At 46.2% G+C, this 26,848-nt stretch overlaps 1 protein-coding gene across 2 annotated transcripts in view; it reads left to right on the top strand.

Moving 5' to 3' along the window:
• The window catches only part of srbd1 (S1 RNA binding domain 1), an 85,783-nt gene extending 61,631 nt beyond the window's left edge, over positions 1–24,152 (top strand). For both annotated transcript variants that reach the window (XM_031804913.1, XM_031804912.1), the window contains exons 17-21: positions 7,048–7,154; positions 8,242–8,418; positions 11,082–11,234; positions 21,163–21,347; positions 22,879–24,152. In XM_031804913.1, coding sequence (XP_031660773.1) covers positions 7,048–7,154; positions 8,242–8,418; positions 11,082–11,234; positions 21,163–21,347; positions 22,879–23,171 — 915 coding nt within the window. In that variant the 3' untranslated portion in view covers positions 23,172–24,152. The remainder of the gene's footprint in view (positions 1–7,047; positions 7,155–8,241; positions 8,419–11,081; positions 11,235–21,162; positions 21,348–22,878) is intronic.
• Positions 24,153–26,848: the final 2,696 nt, after the last annotated feature.

Genomic DNA, 26,848 nt, shown 5'->3' with positions numbered 1-26,848 from the left:
TAGTGTGGTTTTCCACTTTAATTTTGAGTGTGACTCCAAATCCAGACCTCCATGGGTTGATAACTTTGATTTCCATTGATCATTTTTGTGTGATTTTGTTGTCAGCACATTCAACTATGTATAGAAAAAAGTACTTAATACAAATATTTCATTCATTCAGATCTAGGATGTGTTATTTTAGTGTTCCCTTTTTATTTTTTTGAGCAGTGTATATCTTTTTTTTAATATTGGTTCTGCAGACAGATTAGTCTTCTCTTTTCAGCGGTAGGCATTTGCTTTCCAAAGTAAGTTTTTCCCATGATTGTATTTAGAAATTTGCGCAAGACAAACAGACAGCCGCAGCATAACTTTGAAATATAATCCATCGATGGCAGTTCCTATTCAAGTCAGGTCTGGCAGCCATTGCTAGTGTACCCATTAGTTTAACAGTCAAGAGGTTCCAAAACCCTTCTATGGATTGTATGTCTATGGCCACAACACAACAAACTGTATATTTGGCTCACATGCTGCCCAAATTGCGGCCTTCCCGACTGTAGGCAACTGGTAACTACCAAAATAAAGGAAACACTTGAGTAAATGAGGGATACAAAGTTTGTTATGGTGTGTGGGATGCATTTTCCTGGAATGGTCTAGGTCTACTTGTAGAATCTGTGCCAAGGTGCATTGAAGCTGTCATTTTTTGAAAATATTGATCCTCTGTGGCTAAATTACACTCTCTGGTGTGTTTTGAACATTGAGAATGGTCTTGTGGTTGGGCTTTGGCCTTGTCCCTGACTCACACAATTGACCAGTCACATTTTATTTATTAATCAGTTACCCACGAGGCCCCTACCTCTCCCCCCTCCCCCGCCTCTCCTCCCCAGATTACCAGAGCGGCAGCAGCAGGCTGTGATGGATGTCTGGGTGTATGATACAGAAGGGGATCAGTTGACAGATGGACAATGACTAGCAGATGCAGGGGCAGATTGGCTGCAACCAGTAGATCTAGTGACAACCTGTTATGTGTGTGTGTGGGACGTGTGATTGAAGATGGGTTGCACAACAGCCTAAGTACCTCTGTGAGGGCATGGAAAGTTGGAGGACATATTAAGAAGCTAGTTTCATTGTATTGTCCAGTAGTGATAGATGTAATTTTCCTCCTTTCAAAGTGTGGCCTTGCTTTCTACCGCACATCCATTCTGAAGGTGATGGATTTCACATTGTATGACGATGTGTAGCCATAGACTGTTCACTCTGCCACCATCCGGCAAACAGTACCGGATCATCGGCTCTTGAACCAACTGGCTCTGATTCTACCCCCAAGCCATAAGACTGCTAAATATCCAGGCTGCTAAATAGTCAATTAATGGTACCCAAACTATCTTTACTGACTCTATCTTGCACTGACCCTATGTACACTCACTAGACTATATATACACACTCACTCACACACACTACAGTCGTGGCCAAAAGTTTTGAGAATGACACAAATATTAATTTTCACCAAGTCTGCTACCTCAGTGTCTTTAGATATTTTTGTCAGATGTTACTATGGAATACTGAAGTATAATTACAAGCATTTCATAAGTGTCAAATTACATGAATTTACTGACAATTACATAAAGTTGATGCAAAGAGTCAATATTTGCAGTGTTGACCCATCTTTTTCAAGACCTCTGCAATCCACCCCGGCATGCTGTCAATTAACTTCTGGGCCACATCCTAACTGATGGCAGCCCATTCTTGCATAATCAATGCTTGGAGTTTGTCAGAATTTGTGTTTTTTTTGTTTGTCCACCCGCCTCTTGAGGATTGGCCACAAGTTCTCAATGGGATTAAGGTCTGGGGAGTTTCCTGGCCATGGACCCAAAATATCGATGTTTTGTTCCCCGAGCCACTTAGCTATCACTTTTGCCTTATGGCAAGGTGCTCCATCATGCTGGAAAAGGCATTGTTCATCACTGAACTGCTCCTGGATGGTTGGGAGAAGTTTCTCACGGAGGATGTTTTGGTACCATTCTTTATTCATGGCTGTGTTCTTGGGCAAAATTGTGAGTGAGCCCACTCCCTTGGCTGAGAAGCAACCCCAGACATGAATGGTCTCAGGAGGCTTTACTGTTGGCATGACACAGGACTGATGTTAGCGCTCACCTTGTCTTATCCGGACAAGCTTTTTTCCGGATGCCCCAAACAATCGGAAAGGGGATTCATCAGAGAAAATTATTTAGCCCAGTCCTTAGCAGTCCAATCCCTGTACCTTTTGCAAAATATCAGTCTGTCCCTGATGTTTTTCCTGGAGAGAAGTGGCTTCTTTCCTGCCCTTCTTGACACGGCAGGCCATCCTCCAAAAGTCTTCGCCTCACTGTGCGTGCAGATGCACTCACACCTACCTGCTGCCATTCCTGAGCAAGCTCTGTATTGGTGGTGCCCCTCCTTTTGAAGCTTCCAGTCTGTTATTCGAACTCAATCAGCATGACAGAGTGATCTCCAGCCTTGTCCTCGTCAACACTCACACCTGTGTTAACGAGAGAATCACTGACATGATGTCAGCTGGTCCTTTTGTGGCAGGGCTGAAATATTTTTTAGGATTCAGTTAATTTGCATGGCAAAGAGGGACTTTGCAATTAATTGCAATTCATCTGATCACTCTTCATAACAATCTGGAGTATATGCAAATTGCCATCATACAAACTGAGGCAGCAGACTTTGAAAATGAATGTGTCATTCTCAAAACTTTTGACCACGACTGTACATTGACACTCTCACACAAAACCCATACACATTCACATACTGCACACTACATACGCACACACAGACCTAACACAAACACACACACGTTTACACTCATCATTTGCTGCTGCTACTCTGTTCTTTATTTTATTATTATCCTGATTTCTAGTCACATTACCCTGCCTTCATGTACATATCTACCTCAAATACCTTATTATTATCTATCCTGATGCCTAGTCACTTTACCCTGCCTTCATGTACATATCTACCTCAAATACCTTATTATTATCTATCCTGATGCCTAGTCACTTTACCCTGCCTTCATGTACATATCTACCTCAAATACCTTATTATTATCTATCCTGATGCCTAGTCACTTTACCCTGCCTTTATGTACATATCTACCTCAAATACCTTATTATTACCTATCCTGATGCCTAGTCACTTTACCCTGCCTTTGTGTACATATCTACCTCAAATACCTTATTATTATCTATCCTGATGCCTAGTCACTTTACCCTGCCTTTATGTACATATCTACCTCAAATACCTAATTATTACCTATCCTGATGCCTAGTCACTTTACCCTGCCTTTATGTACATATCTACCTTAAATACCTTATTATTATCTATCCTGATGCCTAGTCACTTTACCCTGCCTTTATGTACATATCTACCTCAAAAACATCATACCCTGCACATTGATCTGGTACTGGTACTCTCTGTATGCGGCTCCATTCTAGTCTATTTTATTGGTCCTTATTTATTTTTTAACTCTGCATCATTGGAAATGGCTCGTAAGCAAGCATTTTACGGTAAAGTTTACACCATTTGAAATTCGATGCATGTGACAAATACAATTCGATTTTATTTGAATACGATCTGACATTATCATTGGTGTCTTGTTGTTGAAGTGCAACTCAATCAGTTAGATTAATAGGCCTAGCTGATGTTGTGGGACTGAAGAGTAACTGGATGTGGTGTCATCTCCAGCTTCCTGTGTCCTGTCACCTCCTCAGCCCACATATACAACCCTTCCCGAACCAAATCAAGACTTGATTAGTGTCCAAAAAAAACTAACAGTATTAGGACATTTCATTTCATAAAGAATTCCCATTATCATATTCTCATAAATATAATTATATTATTTCACCATCATAATTATTGCATCATAATTGCAGTTAGTCTTTAAATCAGAAGAATAATATACATCATCATATTGAACAAAAATATTTCTACGTCAATATTTAATTCATATTTCTATCCTATTCATTCTCAGTATTCTCAAAGCATATAAATCTCCAAAGCATTTGCAAAATAGATTCATCAATTTATGTCCAAAAATGTGTATAAACACGTGAACGGTAGCTACAGTGGAGTTTGAAAATGACACCCTTGATGAAGATGAGCAATAATGACTGTATAAAATTAATAATTACGTTTCTGAGCTATATTTTATGCTAAAATAACATTGTTTTATACTAATACAATTGCCCAGAGTTAGTTTATTTAACAAATAAGCATTTTTTTCTCTCAAAAAGGTAGGGGTCAAAATGATTGACACCCCTAAAGATTCTTAGAAATAAAGTAGTCAAAAGTTTAGTATTTGGTCCCATATTCCTAGCAGGTAATGACTACATGACTGCTGACTGCTTGTGACTCTAAAAACTTATTGGAGTCATTTGCAGTTTGTTTTGGTTTGCGTTTCAGATTTTTTTGTGCCCAATAGAAATTTATTGTAAATAATGTATTGTGTCATTTTGGAGTTTCTTTTATTGTAAATAAGAATAGAATGTTTCTAACACTTCTACATTAATGTGGATGCTACCATGATTACAGATAATCCTGAATGAGTCGTGAATAATGATGAGTGAGAGTTTCAGTGGGTCAAATATCATGCCCCGAAGACATGCTAACCTCCCCTGTTATTAGTAATGCTGAGAGGTTAGCATGTTCTCGGGGTAGGATTTTTGACCCTATAACTTTCTCACTCATCATTTATTAATGATTATCAGGATTATCTGTCATCACAATAGCATCCACATTAATGTAGAAGTGTTTAGTGTTTATTCTATACATTTAAAGTGACTCCAAAATACACAATACATTATTTACCATTAATTTCTATTGGGCACAAAACAAACTGCAAACTGCAAATGCATCCAACAAGTTTGTAGAGTTACAAGCTTGATGTAGACATTGTGTGTTAGGAATATGGGACCAAATACTAAACTTTTGACTTGATTTCTAAGAATCTTTAAGGGCGTCAATTTTGAACACTACCTTTTGAGAAAAAATATATATTACTTGTTAAATCCCTTTTGAGAAATTGTATCAGTAAAAAATTGTACATAAAATATAGCTCAGTATTTGAATTATTTATTTTATACAGTCATTATTGCTCATCTTTATGTATGGTGCCAATAATTTCTGTCCCCACTGTATAAAATAATGAGAGCAATTGCTACAATTTGTGCACTGGTAACATACTCCATATGGACACTTACTGTACATACTTTAGGGGTAACAAACAGGCTAGCCACTATTCCCCCCTTTGCTCTCAATCACTTGTCATTTTTGGACTTTGTCAATTTTTTCTGTCCATCTCAGTTTTAAACAGCCCTAGAAGTGTGAAAGGTTTGTCTGGATTAACTCCTCTGCTAATCTAAAACCCATGTGGGAGAGCTTTGAAGACTCCCTGACCCTGTCCAACAAAAACAGGCTCTGCCTCTGCAAGTCTCCTCATCCCTCTGCACGTCTCGTCATCTCTCATCACTCCCCACTCTCTCTCTGCACGTCTCCTCATCCTTCTGCACGTCTCATCTCTCATCACTCCCCACTCTCTCTCTGCACGTCTCGTCATCTCTCATCATTCCCCACTCTCTCTGCACGTCTCGTCATCTCTCATCACTCCCCACTCTCTCTCTGCACGTCTCCTCATCCCTCTGCACGTCTCGTCATCTCTCATCACTCCCCACTCTCTCTCTGCACGTCTCTCTCGCTCGTTCTCTCACTCGCTCGCTCGCTCGCTCTCTCTCTCTATTTATTTATTTCAATGCCCCACGTCGGCAGATATGCAGGAAGATATTTTGCCATAAACGGCTGCTTATATTGTGTCCCTAAATCCTTTCAAGATTGTGGCCTAATTAAAGTTGAGTACTGTACAGTACAGACCAGGTCACTTACCAAACAGCCTTATGTCTCAGGTTTTTGTAATCGTGGCTGTGTTCGAGTCTCATTGGTGGATAGGAGGGATAACAATAACATCCAATATGAACTGCCATATTCAGGGGATTATAGTCATGGCTCACTGAGAAAGATTTAATTATGTTGAGTGCACTGATGTCATTGATGTCAGATAGTTGTGGTAACCTCTTAAACCAGTGGTCAGAGAGTGTGAGAAATGTAATGAAGAGTTTAACGAGGTGTTTGTGGCTGGCTGGGAGGGTTTGGGATGTTAGTAGTGGTGAGGAATAGATGACTGTTTTGGAAAGGGAGTTTGTGTATGTTTAAGAGTTTTATGGATGGTTGCAGGGCTGGTGTATAAGGCAGAAAATGGCTGGTTTGATTTAGGTGTGGAAGGATAGTTTGTACCGGGTAGAAGGATAGTTTGGGCTGGAAATAGGGATAGTTTGTACCGGGTAGAAGGATTGTTTAGGCTGGGTAGAGGGATCGTTTGGGCTGAGTAGAAGTATCGTTTGGGCTGGGTAGAAGGATAGTTTGGGCTGGAAATAGGGATAGTTTGTACCGGGTAGAAGGATTGTTTAGGCTGGGTAGAGGGATCGTTTGGGCTGGGTAGAAGGATCGTTTGGGCTGGGTAGAAGGATCGTTTGGGCTGGGTAGAGGGATAGTTTGGGCTGGGTAGAGGGATCGTTTGGGCTGGGTAGAGGGATAGTTTGGGCTGGGTAGAAGGATCGTTTGGGCTGGGTAGAGGGATAGTTTGGGCTGGGTAGAGGGATAGTTTGGGCTGGGTAGAGGGATAGTTTGGGCTGGGTAGAGGGATAGTTTGGGCTGGGTAGAGGGATAGTTTGGGCTGGGTAGAGGGATAGTTTGGGCTGGGTAGAGGGATAGTTTGGTCTGGGTAGAGGGATAGTTTGGTCTGGGTAGAGGGATAGTTTGGTCTGGGTAGAGGGATAGTTTGGTCTGGGTAGAGGGATAGTTTGGTCTGGGTAGAGGGATAGTTTGGGCTGGGTAGAGGGATAGTTTGGGCTGGGTAGAGGGATAGTTTGGGCTAGGTAGAAGGATAGTTTAGGCTGGGTAAAGGTGTGGGGGCTAGCATACTGTAGCTTTAGCTGTTTGAGAGACACATGTTGTAATGGCTGCCATCACTCTTTCCAGCACGATGTGTCCCAGAGCTCTCTGAAGGCAGCCCTGGACGGGGTGGTGCAGGAGTGTGTGAGCTTCGTGGGAGTGGACATCAACATCTGCTCAGAGACCCTGATGAGGTAGGGCCGAATAGTTTCCCTCAGCAGTCACAACATGGCCTTCACACACGATCTGACCGCCAGCGCACTGTTTAGTCTGACGCCCCACTCTGTCTCCCACTCTGGCCCGACTGGGACGGGCAGGCCTGACAGAGGTAATCATTTACATTTTAGTCATTTTGCAGATGCTCTAATCCAGAGCGACTTACAGGAGCAATTATGGTTACGTGCCTTGCTCAAGAGCACATCGGCAGATTCTTCACATAGTCTGCTTGGGATTCGCACCAGCGACCTTTCGGTTACTGGCCCAATGCGCCTAACCGCTACGCTACCTGCCGCCCAGTGCTTGGCTGACAGGCAGACTCACACTCCCAAAACACATTCACACACTCAGTCACTCCCTCACCCGCCTCTGTACAGGCTTGGAGAGAGTTACAGCATGTTTGTTTTACTCAGCGCTTGGCCTTAACCAACAAAACAACAAACTAGTGTTCAAGGTGTCATTACTACATTCCAAAATCTCCTAGTGACTCCCTTCTCTTTCTTTATACACACACAGCACACCATTACACCTTTTTCTACGGGAAAGCCTTTTATGAGATGAAGGTGCAGGGCCAGGCAGTAGTCAGTGATCAGGTCATCTGTTTACCTGGGTGTTAATGGGGTTTTTACAGGGGCCCCAGACAGGCCTGCCCAACACTCCAGAGCCTCAGACACACTGGACGTGTTCAATATTACTAGCCCTTTATTTAGGAGGGATGACATACTGTATGTTTACACTAGGTCTGTCTGTCTGCCTGTCTGTCTGTCTGTCTGTCTCTCAGAGCAATGGAAAATTCAGAGAAAAATTCACACACACAGAACATGTATGTCTTAGGGAAACCCAGGGAGATTTATTCCTAAACATAGGTGTGATTTTCCAGGTCACATGCTCCAATAGGTGGCTGAGCGAGGGTAACAACAACAGTCTCTTGATGATGTTCCCTGCTAGTAATACTATGCTACCCTTCCGAAGTGTCCTTAATGGAGAGATGTGTAATTACCAACTATGGTGTTACTGTTGGTCTGTGCTTTTTACTGCAGTAACCCATGTGTGTCTGTGTGTCAGACACGTGGCAGGTCTGAATACAGGGCGTGCAAAGAGCATAGCAGAGTGGAGGGAGACGAACGGGCCCTTCATGAACAGAGATCAGCTGAGACTGGTGAAGGGCATGGGCCCTAAGAGCTACCAGCAATGTGCCGGCTTCATCAGAATCAACCCTCTAGACCATCTCAACAACCACAGGTACACACAACCCACCAACCACAGGTACACACAACCCACCAACCACAGGTACAGCAGCATCAGACCTGCCAACCTGCACACATTTTGCATACCATGCTCGCAATTTGAGGTCAAAGTATGCTGGTATTAAAAACGACCCTAAAATATGCAACAATAGGCTTCTCGTTGGCACTTTGCGTTTTTTGTCTCAACCGTCTGAAGTTGGAGCTGAGCCAATCGGAGGACTTTGGCGGGGACCTAAAATCTTTAGCTCTCCGCTCCAGCCCACCCACGTAGTATTTCCTCCCTCCACTTCCCTCGAGCTGGATGGTAGTTCACCACTTTGTCCGGAGACACCACTAATGTGTGAGGAAAATGGAGAACTGTTTGCCAAATACATTTTCCAAAATGTTATGTTTTAGTCAAGCACATAACCACTATTATTTTGTAGTTAGCTCCTTAGTTAAGGCATCATTATGACAAAGGTAGTTAGCTACAGTGTTTAGTCAACTAAGCTAATGGTAGTTGGCGAGAGCGCATTGACGAGCAAGGAAACGTGTGGTGTTGCGGTAGTTAAGTGCCTGTCACTGCGTGGATGGAAACAGACATGGCAGAGAGCTGTTCCGCTAATACCCTCCTTCATAGAAATGTACAGTGGGGAGAACAAGTATTTGATACACTGCCGATTTTGCAGGTTTTCCTACTTACAAAGCATGTAGAGGTCTGTAATTTTTATCATAGGTACACTTCAACTGTGAGAGATGGAATCTAAAATAAAAATCCAGAAAATCACATTGTATGATTTTGAAGTAATTAATTTGCATTTTATTGCATGACAAAATTATTTGATCACCTACCAACCAGTAAGAATTCCGGCTGTCACAGACCTTTCTTTAAGAAGCCCTCTTGTTCTCCACTCATTACCTGTAGTAACTGCACTTGTTTAAACTTGTTACCTGTATAAAAGACACCTGTCCACAGACTCCAACCTCTCCACAATGGCCAAGACCAGAGATGTGTAAGGACATCATCAAATTGTAGACCTGCACAAGGCTGGGATGGGCTACAGGACAATAGGCAAGCAGCTTGGTTAGAAGGCAACAACTGTTGGCGCAATTATTAGAAAATGGAAGAAGTTCAAGATGATGGTCAATCACCCTCGGTCGTGGGGCATCAATGATCATGAGGAAGGTTAGGGATCAGCCCAGAACTACACGGCAGGACCTGGTCAATGACCTGAAGAGAGCTGGGACCACAGTCTCAAAGAAAACCATTAGTAACACACTACGCCGTCATGGATTAAATCCTGCAGCGCACGCAAGGTCCCCCTGCTCAAGCCAGCGCATGTCCAGGCCCGTCTGAAGGTTGCCAATGACCATCTGGATGATCCAGAGGAGGAATGGGAGAAGGTCATGTGGTCTGATGAGACAAAAAAATGAGCTTTTTGGTCTAAACTGTTTGGAGGAAGAAGAAGGAACACCATCTCAACCGTGAAGCATGGAGGTGGAAACATCATTCTTTGGGGATGCTTTTCTGCAAAGGGGACAGGATGACTGCACCGTATTGAGGGGAGGATGGATGGGGCCATGTATCGCGAGATCTTGGCCAACAACCTCCTTCCCTCAGTAAGAGCATTGAAGATGGGTCGTGGCTAGGTCTTCCAGCATGACTACGACCCGAAACACACAGCCAGGGCAACTAAGGAGTGGCTCCGTAAGAAGCATCTCAAGGTCCTGGAGTGGCCTAGCCAGTCTCCAGATCTGAACCCAATAGAAAATCTTTGGAGGGAGCTGAAAGTCCATATTGCCCAGCGACAGCCCCGAAACATGAAGGATCTGGAGAACGTCTGTATGGAGGAGTGGACACATCCCTGCTGCAGTGTTTGCAAACCTGGTCAAGAACTACAGGAAACGTATGATCACTGTAATTGCAAACAAGGTTTCTGTACCAAATATTAAGTTCTGCTTTTCTGATGTATCAAATACTTATGTCATGCAATAAAATGCAAATTAATTACTTAAAAATCATACAATGTGATTTTCTGGATTTTTGTTTTAGATTCCGTCTCTCACAGTTGAAGTGTACCTATGATAGAAAATTACAGACCTCTACATGCTTTGTAAGTAGAAAACACTGCCGATTTTGCAGGTTATCAAATACTTGTTCTCCCCACTGTATATTGGACTGTTAAAGATTAGTAGGCCTGTGTTAATTAATCAGTTGTTGATCTGTCCTCTTGATATTGCTGTATGTCAACAGTAGGCAGCTAATGATGTCATAATAGTCAGTCCACCAATGACACGGTATGTTGAAAGAATGGTAGCCTAGTAGTCAGACCTAACTTGTTCTGTCCATATATAAAAATGTACATTTGATTTGTAGAGCACTTTTGATTTACAGACCGAAATCACAAAGCTATTATTAACCATATGAGCAGCTATTGAAATATACACTAGCTAGTTCACAGGTTCACTGATTGACCCACTCAAGGGAAAAAGTGTATTAGTTACACCATGGACATAGACTGAGAGCTGAGCGCTGACTGAAATTATTCTTATTTTTATTATGAGGATATTTCAATTCATGACTTTGAATTGACTGAAAATTGACTGAAAATTCGCAAACAATCTTGTTTGCGATGCTCTCCCGTCCTCTACTCAGTGAGTGTGGTGTTGTGTTGGTAGTGATGCAGCAGGGGGTAACTCAGCCCAAGCAGCCCAGGAGAAGCCTGCAGCCAAGGGGAAGGGAAAGACCAAAGCCTCAGCTGCTGTACCTACCCTGCCCAACCCTCTGGACCAGACCTGCATCCACCCAGAGTCCTACGCTGTGGCCAGGAGGTGAGAACTACTTACAACCACCACCCGTCACCCCAAAGCATGTTCCAACTAACATGAGCTTCAATTTTACCCCAGCTTGTAGGCTACTTCTGGGGGCATTGGGGAATGGTTGCTTACAGTTTTTTTGGTCTTGATTTGGCCAGACATGGGAGCCAAACGTGTGTGTGTGTGTGTTTCTGTGTGTGTGTGTTTCTGTGTGTGTGTGTGTTTCCGTGTGTGTGTTTCCGTGTGTGTGTGTTTCCGTGTGTGTGTTTCCGTGTGTGTGTTTCCGTGTATGTGTTTACTGCTTGTAGTTGTGTGTGAGGGGGATCTTGGTAGCATCTGGTCCTGTGGTGCTGTGCTGTGTGAGAAGTGATTGTTAGCGCTGCTGGTGCTGATATCAAAAGCACATTGAGCATCTGCCCTGGGCTTTGCAGCTCTGTAGCTCTGTGGCTGTCTATCTGAATGGGGCTGGACCCTGCAGCTGCAGTCACTCAAATCTGTTTAGACTACATCAACCTGACACTTAGCATTGGCTCTTAGCATGTTGATGTGCCTTTCACTGCTAACGTGAATGTATTTTTACATGTGGAAAAGAGAACTTCACCAGACAGGACTCATTTTGCTCCAAATGGGGTGTACAGATAGGGTTGTCTCTCTGCCTCAGTGATCTATCATTAAAGGGGCCCATAGGGGTTAGAGGTTGCCAACCACTTACAACTAGGAGAGGGCAAATAATCACCCTGTCATATTCTCACAACCCCCCCCCCCCCCTTCCCTGCTTTACTCCCTTTCTTTCTCCCTCATTCCCCCTCTCATACAGATTTCCCCCCTCTGTTTGTTTTATTTTCTCTCTGTTGAGCCTAATTTCCTACTAAATTAGACAGAAGTGCCTCACTATCTATTATCACAATTCTATATTTTTACCAAACACTGCTGTTCCTAATGGAGGAGGTCCTCTTAATGCTACTGGTCCTAATGGAGGAGGTCCTCTTAATGCTGCTGGTCCTAATGGAGGAGGTTCTCTTAATGCTGCTGGTCCTTATGGATGAGGTTCTCTTAATGCTGCTGGTCCTAATGGAGGAGGTTCTCTTAATGCTGCTGGTCCTAATGGAGGAGGTTCTCTTAATGCTGCTGGTCCTAATGGAGGAGGTTCTCTTAATGCTGCTGGTCCTTATGGATGAGGTTCTCTTAATGCTGCTGGTCCTAATGGAGGAGGTCCTCTTAATGCTGCTGGTCCTAATGGAGGAGGTTCTCTTAATGCTGCTGGTCCTAATGGAGGAGGTTCTCTTAATGCTGCTGGTCCTAATGGATGAGGTTCTCTTAATGCTGCTGGTCCTAATGGAGGAGGTTCTCTTAATGCTGCTGGTCCTTATGGATGAGGTTCTCTTAATGCTGCTGGTCCTAATGGAGGAGGTCCTCTTAATGCTGCTGGTCCTAATGGAGGAGGTTCTCTTAATGCTGCTGGTCCTAATGGAGGAGGTTCTCTTAATGCTGCTGGTCCTAATGGAGGAGGTTCTCTTAATGCTGCTGGTCCTAATGGAGGAGGTTCTCTTAATGCTGCTGGTCCTAATGGAGGAGGTTCTCTTAATGCTGCTGGTCCTTATGGATGAGGTTCTCTTAATGCTGCTGGTCCTAATGGAGGAGGTTCTCTTAATGCTGCTGGTCCTAATGGAGGAGGTCCTCTTAATGCTGCTGGTCCTAATGGAGGAGGTTCTCTTAATGCTGCTGGTCCTAATGGAGGAGGTTCTCTTAATGCTGCTGGTCCTAATGGATGAGGTTCTCTTAATGCTGCTGGTCCTAATGGATGAGGTTCTCTTAATGCTGCTGGTAATGTAGGAGGTTCTCTTAATGCTGCTGGTCCTAATGGAGGAGGTTCTCTTAATGCTGCTGGTCCTAATGGATGAGGTTCTCTTAATGCTGCTGGTCCTAATGGAGGAGGTTCTCTTAATGCTGCTGGTCCTTATGGATGAGGTTCTCTTAATGCTGCTGGTCCTAATGGAGGAGGTCCTCTTAATGCTGCTGGTCCTAATGGAGGAGGTTCTCTTAATGCTGCTGGTCCTAATGGAGGAGGTTCTCTTAATGCTGCTGGTAATGTAGGAGGTTCTCTTAATGCTGCTGGTCCTAATGTAGGAGGTTCTCTTAATGCTGCTGGTCCTAATGTAGGAGGTTCTCTTAATGCTGCTGGTAATGTAGGAGGTTCTCTTAATGCTGCTGGTCCTAATGGAGGAGGTTCTCTTAATGCTGCTGGTCCTAATGGAGGAGGTTCTCTTAATGCTGCTGGTAATGTAGGAGGTTCTCTTAATGCTGCTGGTAATGTAGGAGGTTCTCTTAATGCTGCTGGTCTCTTATTGCCAATTGTCATTATACAGACAGAATGGGTTGACTAGACCATGCGTGACCACTAGCAATATCTCTATCTCCATCTCCATCTCTCTATCTTTCTCTCTTTCTTTCTTTCTTTCTTGCCAGCAATGTCTCTCTCTTCCCAGAAAAATCTGTGCAGCTGTTCAGTACTTAAGTCATGATTTTGGAAATGTGGGTTATTCCTAATATAGTGTGGCGCAGTATGTGGGTTAGCCAGCCCCAGAGCCCTGGTTGTGTCCAGAGCTGGAGGAATGGCTTGAGACTAATGAAGCAAACACGGCGTCTGTCTGAACGATGGCTTTATAATGACACTGACAAGCATGAGAGATTCCCAACAATCTGTAACCCATTTGGACACAGCTCATAGACACATCCCTCTTTTTTCCTCTCTGGCACCCTCCCCTCTCTTCCCCGATCTCTCCCTCTACCCCTCTCTCACACACACATACTGGCAGTACAATTCAGAGGCCCGATAAGCAAATACTTGGAACCTCCTTTTAACAGTTGCGCATTGTTTGATGTTAGTGAAATCTTATCTGCTCAGTCTGTACTGTAAATGAAAACAGGTTTTAAGGTAAATCTCCCAGTGACTTTGAGCGTTATATTAAAAAGCTACGCTGTTCCTCCCTTTAACACATATCACAGATCCTGGTACAGTGTATGGGGGAGGATAGAGGCTTAAATCAATCCCACATTTGATCCTAGCGGGCGTGTGGCAGCCTTTATTGGGTTTTGGGGGCTGATACTGTTGCATTACAGCTGATGTGTGAGGCGTGGGCCAGCAGGCAGTAATGGAGGATCCTGTTGCTCTAATGTGATGAACCTGATATCCTCAGCCACACCGCTGGGAACGACTAATACACAGACACACACACAGATATAACCAAACTCGCACACAGTCATCCATCCACAATGGCCTGCTGTCTGCATTGAATAGTGTGGATGCATAGAACTGGATTTTAGAGTAGACTATTTGCAGTACATAGTGTACTTTAGAGTTGCACTGAACATAATGAGACCATTACGGTGAATCATCTACCCCAGTAAAAGTCATGCGTGTAGTGTCAGTCATAGATGTTTAGTGTCAAATCTTCAGTCCACAAATCAAATCAAAGTTTATTTGTTATGTGCACAGGATACAGGGTGTAAACGGCACAATGTAATGCTTACTTGCAGGCTCTCCTCAACAGTGCAGTACACTTCATCAATTGGGGCAGCAGGTAGCCTAGCAGTTACGATCATTTTCTTTTTCATTTTTTTTTCTTCTTGGGAAGAAAGACTTGTGGAAGGACCACCAGAGGGCAGGCTGTATCTATATACGTATCTATATATGTATCTATATCTATTTTTTTGCGAATTGGATTGATCCCCTCTACCACACGGAACCCCACTAATCCTACCGACGGACACGCACGAGGTGGCTAAAAACAGACCTCCATCCTATGCTAGCTTGCTACCGATGGCCCGGCCGTGACCCCATCGCCGTGACCCCAACCAACCTCACTACTCACTGGACCCTTTTGATCACTCGACTAAGCATGCCTCTCCTTAATGTCAATATGCCGTGTCCATTGCTGTTCTGGTTAGTGTTTATTGGCTTATTTCACTGTAGAGCCTCTAGTCCTGCTCACTATACCTTATCCAACCTATTAATTCCACCACCCACACATGCGATGACATCTCCTGGTTTCAATTATGTTTCTAGAGACAATATCTCTCTCATCATCACTCAATACCTAGGTTTACCTCCTCTGTATTCACATCCCACCATACCTTTGTCTGTACATTATACCTTGAAGCTATTTCATCGCCCCCAGAAACCTCCTTTTACTCTCTGTTCCAGACGTTCTAGACGACCAATTCTCATTGCTTTTAGCCGTACCCTTATCCTACTCCTCCTCTTTTCCTCTGGTGATGTAGATGTGAATCCAGGCCCTGCAGTGCCTAGCTTCACTCCTATTCCCCAGGCGCTCTCTTTTGATGACTTCTGTAACCGTAATAGCCTTGGTTTCATGCATGTTAACATTAGAAGCCTCCTCCCTAAGTTTGTTTTATTCACTGCTTTAGCACACTCTGCCAACCCGGATGTTCTAGCTGAGACCACCAAAAATTCAGACATTTTCATCCCTAACTACAGCATTTTCAGACAAGATAGAACTGCCAAAGGAGGCGGTGTTGCAATCTATTGCAAAGATAACCTGCACAGTTCTGTCCTACTATCCAGGTCTGTACCCAAACAATTTGAACTTCTACTTTTAAAAATCCACCTCTCTGCCTCATTGCCTGCATCCGTAATGGGTCAGCGGTCAAACGACCTCCACTCATCACTGTCATACGCTCCCTGAAACACTTCAGCGAGCAGGCCTTTCTAATCGACCTCGCCGGGGTATCCTGGAAGGATATTGATCTCATTCTATCAGTAGAGGATGCCTGGTTATTTTTTTTGAATGCCTTCCTAACCATCTTAAATAAGCATGCCCGATTCAAGAAATTTAGAACCAGGAACAGATATAGCCCTTGGTTCTCCCCAGACCTGACTGCCCTTAATCAACACAAAAACATCCTATGGAATTCTGCATTAGCATCGAACAGCCCCCGTGATATGCAGCTTTTCAGGGAAGCTAGAAACCAATATACACAGGCAGTTAGAAAAGCCAAGCAGAAATTTGCTTCCTGCAACACTAACTCAAAAAAGTTCTGGGACACTGTAAAGTCCATGGAGAATAAGAACACCTCCTCCCAGCTGCCCACTGCACTGAAGATAGGAAACACTGTCACCACTGATAAATCCACTATAATTGAGAATTTCAATAAGCATTTTTCTACGGCTGGCCATGCTTTCCACCTGGCTACCCCTACCCCGGTCAACAGCACTGCACCCCCCACAGCAACTCGCCCAAGCCTTCCCCATTTCTCCTTCTCCCAAATCCAGTCCGCTGATGTTCTGAAAGAGCTGCAAAATCTGGAACCCTACAAATCAGCCGGGCTTTCTTTCAAAAAATTATCTGCCGAAATTGTTGCCACCCCTATTACTAGCCTATTCAACCTCTCTTTCGTGTCGTCTGAGATTATTGTATTTACTTTGCCACCATGGCCTTTTTTTTGCCTTTACCTCCCTTATCTCACCTCATTTGCTCACATCGTGTATATATAGACTTGTTTCTACTGTATTATTGACTGTATGTTTGTTTTACTCCATGTGTAACTCTGTGTTGTTGTCCGTGTCAAACTGCTTTGCTTTATCTTGGCCAGGTCGCAATTGGAAATGAGAACTTGTTCTCAACTTGCCTACCTGGTTAAATAAAGGTGAAATCAAATTTTAATGAATAAATAACCGAAAGATTGCTGGTTTGAATCCCCGAGCCAACTAGGTGAAAAATCTTGCCCTTGAGAAAGGCACTTAACCCTAATCGCTCCTGTTAGTCGCTCCGAATAAGAGCGTCTGCTAAATGACTAAAATATAAATATTATCAAAAATATTCACCTACTGTACAGTATGCAGTACAGAAGTGATGATTGAGAGCCCACTTGGCTGGCTGGTTGGCTGGCTGGCTGTGTAATAGACTGGGTCAACTCTCTTAACTCCTTCAAGGTGGATCTGGACAGGCTCTATGCTGAGGCCCACCCAGCCTCTCTCTGTGTGTAGCCCTGTGCCTCGTCCAGCGCTCTGGCCCCGTCACCACTGGTTCTCATTACCACCACACAGAGGGAGAGGAGAGGTGGAGAGGGTACTCAGTGGGCCTCGTCCAGCGCTCTGGCCCCGTCACCACTGGTTCTCATTACCACCCAGAGGGAGAGGAGAGGTGGAGAGGGTACTCACTGGGCCTCGTCCAGCACTCTGGCCCCTTCACCACTGGTTCTCATTACCACCACCCTAAGGGGAGGGGAGAGGAGAGGTGGAGAGGGTACTCACTGGGCCTCGTCCAGCACTCTGGCCCCGTCACCACTGGTTCTCATTACCACCACACAGAGGGAGAGGAGAGGTGGAGAGGGTACTCACTGGGCCTCGTCCAGCACTCTGGCCCCGTCACCACTGGTTCTCATTACCACCACACAGAGGGAGAGGAGAGGTGGAGATGGTACTCACTGGGCCTCGTCCAGCGCTCTGGCCCCGTCACCACTGGTTCTCATTACCACCACCCAGAGGGAGAGGAGAGGTGGAGAGGGTACTCACTGGGCCTCGTCCAGCACTCTGGCCCCGTCACCACTGGTTCTCATTACCACCACCCAGAGGGAGAGGAGAGGTGGAGAGGGTACTTACTGGGCCTCGTCCAGCACTCTGGCCCCGTCACCACTGGTTCTCATTACCACCACCCAGAGGGAGAGGAGAGGTGGAGAGGGTACTCACTGGGCCTCGTCCAGCACTCTGGCCCCGTCACCACTGGTTCTCATTACCACCACCCTAAGGGGAGGGGAGAGGAGAGGTGGAGAGGGTACTCACTGGGCCTCGTCCAGCGCTCTGGCCCCGTCACCACTGGTTCTCATTACCACCACCCAGAGGGAGAGGAGAGGTGGAGAGGGTACTCACTGGGCCTCGTCCAGCGCTCTGGCCCCGTCACCACTGGTTCTCATTACCACCACCCTAAGGGGAGGGGAGAGGAGAGGTGGAGAGGGTACTCACTGGGCCTCAAGCGAGAAGCAGAGGCCCATGGCTGGGCTCCCTCCCTAGTACCCCTTAAACACAAACACACCAAGCTGAAACCTGAGCCCTGCAGAACCCCCCCGCCCCAAACCAAAGACGCCACCCTACCGCCCACCCGCCACAACCACCACCAGGGCCTGCGCTGTGCCTGTTCATAAATCAACCCGTGTTCCCCCTACCCCCCTTCCAGGAGAGACACACTACCTCTGTGGCTCTGATGACCAGCACAGAAATCAGGGAGAAAGGGAGAGTGGGAGAGGGGTGTTTCTGAAGAAAGGCTTCTTATTTTACTGTTTTGTTTTGTCTGGTTTGTTGCCTGATCTAGATAGATGATAGCTGGGGGGCATTTGTTGAGTTCCATGATGACTTTGTGTGTGTGTGTGTGTGTCTCTTTTTAGAATTTGTCTGTGTGTTCATGTCTATGATTTTGTGTGTGTGTAGATTTGTGGGGCTGTGTATGCTTTGGTTCATTATGTTGTGCTTTACTTGACCATAGTGTGTATTGATCGGGCTACACAGAGCCCACATGCACACTTCGTGTTGTGTGGCTAGAGAGGTAAAGTGATCTGGAGTGATGTGAGCTGCCTGCCTGCCGCGTGACTCTAACTGAGCCAGGCTGGAAGTCATCAGCCGGCCAGGAGAGCCAACATGGAGAACCGGCAAGTCTGTTACTATGTGCTCCGTGTGTACTTTTCACTATTTTTCAGAATTCACACATGGGACTTTTCTCTTTTTCTTTTTTATGCTTTACCTTGGTGAGCTGAGCAGGATGCTTACTGACTGACTGACTGACTGACTGTAAACTCTGTATGTATTAGGGAGTGTCTTTCCTATGTGGTCATTCTATACCTGTGTCTGGCCTTCTCAGTGCCAGAGGATCCTAGCAGGTCTGTGGGTTAGTTCTTAAGGACACTGGAGGGTCTGGATAGACAGAGGCCACAGTTTAAGGGCACCATTCGTCTCAGTCCAGAGACAAGCTCGGGGCCAGAGGTCGAACAGCAAGGGGTGAGTGGCTGGGCAGAGACCCCACAGCTGCACTGTACAGTTCCATCTCCACAGCCAACTGCACTTGTCAACGAGACGTGTGTGTGCATGTCTGTGTATTAATAAGAGTAGGTTCTGTGTGTGTACATTATGAATGTGTCTTTCCAGCAGCAGTCATCCTCTGGGGCAGCTACAGGAAATGGGTGTGGCCTGGACCCACCTGCTCTGTCAGTCACAGGGAGGACAGCTGCTGCTGAGTAGCTGGCGTCAGGATTCCACGACAACAGACGGACATCCATCACCGACAATAGCTGCCTAGCGGGTCCTCCTGCCCTCAGCTGTGGCCTGCATTCCCACTGCCCCCCCCCCACCCACCACCCACCACCACCCCCCACCCACCACCCACCACCACCACCACCACCACCACCACCACCACAACCCCCTATAGAGCTTTCAGATCCCCTGCAATCCCTTGCAATCCTACAGGCACCTCTGGCCAGTCTGACCCCATCCCTTGGGCCTACACTCCTAGGTTCTAGATATCACCTTCTTTCTAAGAGTGTACTGTCTGTTGGCTGTCTGCTCTGTACAAGTACACACTTTGAGGGATTACATGTCAGATTCAGATCTAGATTCAGAGTTCTGGATTTGCACCTGTTAGTAATTTCTTGACCCATATTTTAGTCATTCTGATTGTGTCTAGGATGGTTCCTATCATGTTATGTGATGGTCTGTTTGAATGGCTGCTCATTCATGGAGTGATGAGACATTATTCAGAAAGTGGGATGGGCCTCCATCATACTTGCTGGGGATTGGTGGAGGCCTACCCAGTCAGATGACTGGTGGCTGAGTGCTCCAGTCCAGGTTGAGCAGGGGCGGGCTCCCGGGTCTCGGTGGCAATGGTGTTTACCAGCCTGCATAGACAGAGGTGATTTATGGAGAGGTGAGGGGTGATGTCCCTGCAGTGTGCACTTATGAACAGAGAAAGCATGAGCTGGGACTCTGAAACCAGAGATTTAGGGCATAATTATTCTCACACCTCAATCCCCCTCCTCCTCCCATTCACCCTGAGGCCTCTCAATTGGTCTGCCAGGGGGCCAGGCACACGTGCTGCGGCCCACCATGGAGCGCAGTTAAAAAGTCATTCATTAAGACTGCTTACCCCACCTGTGTGTGAACTGGCCTGCAGGGACAGAGGGCGAGCAGGATAGAGGATGGGGATGGGTTAGGAGCGGGGGGGGGCTGTTCCCTCTGTAACTATGGCTCCTCAGGCAGGCTTCTCACACCAGCAGGCAGGCAGGCTTCTCACACCAGCAGTCAGGCAGGCTTCTCACACCATCAGGCAGGCAGGCAGGCTTCTCACACCAGCTGTCAGGCTTCTCACATAGACAGGCAGGCAGGCTTCTCACATAGGCAGGCAGGCAGGCTTCTCACACCAGCAGGCAGGCAGGCTTCTCACACCAGCAGTCAGGCAGGCTTCTCACACCAGCTGGCAGGCTTCTCACATAGACAGGCAGGCAGGCTTCTCACATAGGCAGGCAGGCAGGCTTCTCACACCAGTAGGCAGGCATGCAGGCTTCTCACACTGGCAGGCAGGCTTCTCACACCAGCAGGCTGGCAGGCAGGCTTCTCACACCAGCAGGCTGGCAGGCAGGCTTCTCACACCAGCAGGCTGGCAAGCAGGCTTCTCACACCAGCAGGCTGGCAGGCAGGCTTCTCACACCAGCAGGCTGGCAGGACACCAGATCATTACTTATGGTTCTTTTGTTTCTCTGTGTTTGTTCGTAGTTGATGCACCAGTCCATGTATTGTTGTGTCCCTGATAAGCGACTTTGGGACCTTAAAAAGCACAATATAAATCCCATGTTATTTTATATATATATATATATATATATATATTAATTATTATCCTTATTATGATGCTGTGTCTGACTCCCCTGTCTCTCCTCTCCTTAGTTTCCTGTCCCTGGTAGGGGGTAGTGTGGACCAGATGGGCCGGCCAGAGCTCAGACAGTGTGTGGAGGCCAGTGTGAAATGTCAAGGTCTAGAAGCCCTGGCTGAAACCCTCAACACCACCCCAGACACACTGCAGCTCATCATAGACGGACTCACCCAGCCTCCTGGCTTTGACATCCGCCAAGGTAAAACCTCACCTCTGTCCCAGACCTACTGTCATCATAGTCCTATTACAGGAGTCTGGTGTCAGAGCCTTGTCCTGGGACGTATCTAAAGCCATTCACACTTTACTGGACGCCTCTCCTGAGGACCATTACTACAACTCACCCATATCAACGGGCCTGTTATGAATATTATCCTACTCCAGCCCAAGCACTGACCCAACCTGTCATTTAATAAGACTGGGCCTCTCCATCTCTCTCTCCATCTCTCTCTCTCTCTCTCTCTCTCTCTCTCTCTCTCTCTCTCTCTCTCTCTCTCTCTCTCTCTCTCTCTCTCTCTCTCTCTCTCTCTCTCTCTCTCTCTCTCTCTCTCTCTCTCTCTCTCTCTCTCTCTCTCTCTCTCTCTGTGTCTCTCTCTCTCTCTCTCTGTCTCTGTCTCTCTCTGTCTCTCTGTCAGCTGGTTCCTATTGTAGAACAGTTAAAAAGTGATCCAGTCATCTCAATAAGCACGGCTCCTCCTCGTCATGAAACATTATATACTGTTATCACACATCCTGGCAGGAAAACAGTGTTGTGCTTATCCCGCCTAGTGGTTGTAGCAGAGGCCGTGTTGTTGTTTTATAGATGATCTTAGTTTTTCTCAACTAGACGCCACAGGGGAGGGAGGTCACCGTTGAGGACGCAGCAGTGTAGTTCTGGATTTCTCCTTAAAGAGAGGAGCCTCTTTCTCATTAATGATATATCTGTCGGCAGGCAGGACAGTAACGACCTGGGTCTTCCCCCTCCAAATGATGACAGGGGACATCAAAGCCTGGAGCACTGCCCGGCCCAGTCTAGGCCCCTCAAACACACAGTCTCTGGGGAACTGGGGAGGGGGTTGGATCTACACTATGAAGGGGAGGTAGATGAGAGAGAGAGAGTGGGGGATGATATGAGGGGAGAGATGCCAGAATCACAACCCAGACCACTGGCACTTGTAGACTGGCTGGTCATTGCTGACAAGTATGAAGTGCGGTAGAGAAATGGAGCGATCCACAGCCTCAAGTGTTGACTTGGCTTCAATTCTGAACAGAAATGTTCCATTGTCATGTTCGGTCTCTAAAGGGCATGCTGGTAGCAGCACTGGTGCAGTGAGTTCAGATCAGTCATGGGGACTGTCAATCATATTGAATGAGAGAGGGAAGTGTAGGGTAGTGTGTTGGGAGCTGGGTGTCGGCGTCTGGAGGTCATGGGTTCAGCAGCAGGTTGAGGTGCTCAGGTTCTGTTGTGATGTGTCTCGGTGCATACTCAGCTGTGTCAACAGATAGCATGCGATTCGGGTGTTAGAAGAGGATAATTGTAGATGAGTGTTTCCTGGACCGTGAGCCCATGTTGAAGTTAATGCTCCAGAAAACGGACAAAATGGAAAACTGAAAAAGCAAAGCCCGCGAGGAATGTGGAAGTATGCAGAAGCGAATATTGGGTATCCTGCTTAGGAATATGATATCTGGTCTTCATTCCACTGTTTAACCTCCCTCCTTTCCTTTCACTCCTTCTCTCTTTCACTCCCCCCCAGACTTCGAGAAGGCAGACTTCAAGCGTGGCATTGTGTCTATGAGTGACCTGAGAGAGGGGGTGGTTCTGACGGGCCGGGTGGAAAACGCCACTCTGTTCGGGGCCTTCGTGGACATCGGAGTGGGCCGCAATGGGCTGATCCATAAGAAGTACATCACCCCAGACAAGCTGCCAGCTGACCAGAGGAGGCGCAGCCTAGCCCTAGGCCCCGGGGAGAAGGTGGAGGTCAGGGTGCTCAACGTGGACCCTCAGCGGGGCCGCATTGGACTGGACCTCATACGGGTCCTCAGATAGACCAGTGTGGACTGGACCATGGCTTTGCACTTGGGTCATGTTCAGTAGAAATGTAAAATGTTTTAAAACAGTAAAAGTACTACCTGAACACAACCCTTCTGTGTAGCCACTCCTAGAACATCTCTGTGACAGAAGATGCTGACATGTTCTGTTCATGTAGTTTTCAGTATGTTGGACCAACTCTTTATGCCTCAGTTTGTATTATTTTAAAAACCATGTTTAAACATGTTTTGAGAAATGTATTAATAAATGGAAAATTATCAGCCAAAGTGATAAAAATCAAGCCTAACTGAATTTTTGTTAAACCCAGTATTGTGACATTGTTTGTTAAATGGTGATTGGCTAGGCACTCATTTAAATTATTCCCACCTGCTGGATGCCGTTACTGTGGCAAGTATCAGACAGTGTCTCTGCTGTCTTGTTACCCAGACGGCCCTGCCAGTGAGTTGATTGACAGTCTCTGAGGGGCGGGGCAGGGGGAGATGGAGGTCTCTGCCAGACTGCAATAAGCCAGAGGGCCACAGAGAGAGGAGCCCAGACACAATTATCACAGGACAGAGCTGTTGTGCCTCACTAATCATACGCTTCAAAATGAATCCCATATTCCCTTCTGTATTATCCAATCTGTTTGTGTTGATGTGGCACAAATTGAGAAATGCATCAATAAGGCACACACAAGCCTGCTGGAGTCCCCTGTGTAAACCTTGGAGAACACCCAACCAGTGTTGCTCCCTCCAGGATAGAAGGGGCATTTGCAAAGTGCATCTAACACCGTCATTGTGTTACAGAGATGTTTCATCAAGACTGACCAACCGTGGCAGTGCTTTGTGGTGATGAGACTATACATGCTGATTGGCTTCATGTACGCTCCATTGTGTTGTCTCTTTAGTTTCCAAATCAGTATTATTGTTTAGTGTTTGAGTGGCTTTGTCATTTTTCATGTTGTCTCCTAATCGAGGTTATAAATCGCTTAGCTTTTCAGTAGTGTTGTCATTTTTCATGTTCTCTCTGTGTGTGTGTGTGTGTGTGTGTGTGTGTGTGTGTGTGTGGTCGAACTGTGTCGTGTGTGTGAGAGAAGTAGGGTCTGACTGGAGTGTGCTCAATCTTTTCCCTCTCACTTGGGCTCCTAGACACAGAGCTTTCCATGGTCTCCCCACACGGTCCTGTCCTGCCATCCAGCCAGAGAGAGCCACTTCACAAGGGGAGACCAGTGTCATTACAACCCTCTCTTCAGGAGCACAAGTCACTCTCCCCTCTGTACGTGACCACGCAGATACGAGAGGCAATTTGACTGGCAGCTACTGTCGGGTATGTCTATCAAACACACTGGTGGAGCCAACCAAACAAGCTGTAATTATTACAACAGAAGGCAGGCTGCAGCCAGCCTCAGCAGAGGCTGATTCAAATGACTAACGGTGAGGATGGGAGGGATCCTGCCTTCTCCGTGGTCTCTCTGCTGTGTTTCTGACTGAGTTCTATGACCATTCATCCATCTCTCCCATCTCTGTCCCATAGAGGTCGGCTCACTGCCCAACAAGACCTCACGGTTTGACTTCAGTATTCAACGTTTGTCCACGGAGGGGTAATGGAAACATCATCCATGGTGTGCAAAACGGAAAGGGATCTCCCAGTTGGCCGTGTTTGTTGTGTGTGTGTGTGTGTGTGTGAGAGAGAGAGACTGGTATGAGGTCACTTTATGAAGGGTGTGTAATAGATTGTATCCTCCACCTCCGTCCAGCCCTATTGGGCTCTGAGCCAGCAGTAAACTAGCAGTAAACCAACCAGCTTAGGGTTGGGTGGATGTAAGGATTTAGTGCCATGGTATGGAACATGTCTTTTCAATATCAAATCAAGTTTATTTGTCATAAGCATGTTGTGCACAGTACAATAAAACATTAACTTGCAGGTACACCTCTCAGCAATGCGACTATAAGAATGAAAGTATTTTTTTACAAATTACAAATGTGTAATTTTCCCTGAGTTTAGAGATTAACATTAGTCTTTTGGCAATAGTGTGGAGAAGGTATTCATAGACTGGTGAACCACAGCATGGATCATCTGCTCTCAAACAGATATTGAGCTAAAGTCATACCCTAGTTCAGTGTTCTCCAAACTCGGTCCTGGGGACCCCAAGAGGTGCATGTTGTGATTTATGCCCAAACACTACACAGCTGATTCAAATCATCAAATAGTCATCAAGATTTGATGATTTGAATCAGCTTTGTAGTGTTTGGAAAAAGAAAAAAACGTGCACCTCTTGGGGTCCCCAGGACTGAGTTTGGGAAATGCTTCCCTAGTTCATACCTTAGTTGTATGAACTCTTCCCAGCAGCAGCTGTCACCCATATCCCTCACACCTACGATGAGTCAATAACCTGCCCCTCTGCAAAGCACAGACTAATAATGTACAGGACTGTATGATCCTGTCCCAACTGCATGTTGCTGTACAGTACCAGAGGTTCAGCTAGCTGCTAGAGATGGCTTATTACAGCGAGTTAGTGTGTCTGGCTTTTTGCGACCGTGTTGACAGTGGGGAGAGAGGGATGATGAGGGAGGTATGGAATGACACAGCAAATGAAAGACTTTCTCTGGTTTCTTCTCTCTGACCTCATCAGTATGATCGTGGGTTTTATGAGCTCCTTACACCCTGCACATAATTTACCGCACACACACAGCTTAGGTCAAAGTAGCTAAGTTCATACAAGGAATGTGCAATTATCCCCAAAGAATCAGCTCTGTACTGGGGCTTCAATATAATGAAAGACAAAAGTGATAAAACAGATTTAGAGATTCTTCATATCTGCTAACCCCCTGTATACCTACAGCACATACTCATTCAGATACTGTTCTCTCTAATGCACTCAGTGGCAATGCCTGGGGGCAGGTGACTGGCTGGCTGTTTTGCATTTTCTCCGCACCTCATCAGCAGAGCTTATAAAGGCCTGTGTCCCCAAACGAGGAAGAATATTAACTGTGGCACGCGAGCGTCTGATTAGCGGCCCTTCCTTCTGGGAGCCAGTCCCCTTCTCCGGGCTTTCAGAGCTGAAATTCACTACCCCACCTCACCCGGGGGCGATTACCGTAACTACGTTACCCGGCTTGCACATCCCCTCCAGCCTTGCTGCTCATCTCCAATAAGTGGATAATGTCTTTAGACTGATTATGAGGGTGGAGGGGGTGAGCAGCCCCTCCAGCAGTTAGCCCTCTCTGGGTAAATATTTTCACAGCAGCCCAGGTGTTCCAGCCCCCACAAAGACATAAGGGACTGGGGGGAGAGAGACAGAAGGGGGAGAATGCTGTGTGTACGTGGGGGTAATGGATACCTTGTTGTGTTTAGAATTGCAGATGTTGATTCACCTCAGCATGGGAGGATACACACACACACACACACACACACATCCTATAGCTTAATTTCAGACTATTGCTTACAAAAGTACCTTCAGTGGAAAAGGATAGTGGACATGAGATTGTTTATTAATCTTGCACTCATCCACTGCTGAGTATGTCATTTTGTCTTCTCCCAACTTAGGCCTACACCCCCCCTACCACACACACACACACAACACACTAACCCCCTCCAGGGTGCACAGTGAGATATGTTTTGGGACACACCAGGCCCCTTCCTGTCCCCGGGTCGTGGCCGCTGTTGGTGGCTGATGGTGATTGACAGCTGAGACA

This window comes from Oncorhynchus kisutch, linkage group LG25 (assembly GCF_002021735.2).
Source record: "Oncorhynchus kisutch isolate 150728-3 linkage group LG25, Okis_V2, whole genome shotgun sequence".
In the NCBI taxonomy this organism is placed as follows: Eukaryota; Metazoa; Chordata; class Actinopteri; order Salmoniformes; family Salmonidae; genus Oncorhynchus; species Oncorhynchus kisutch.
This window is presented reverse-complemented; position numbering and strand designations above follow the sequence as displayed.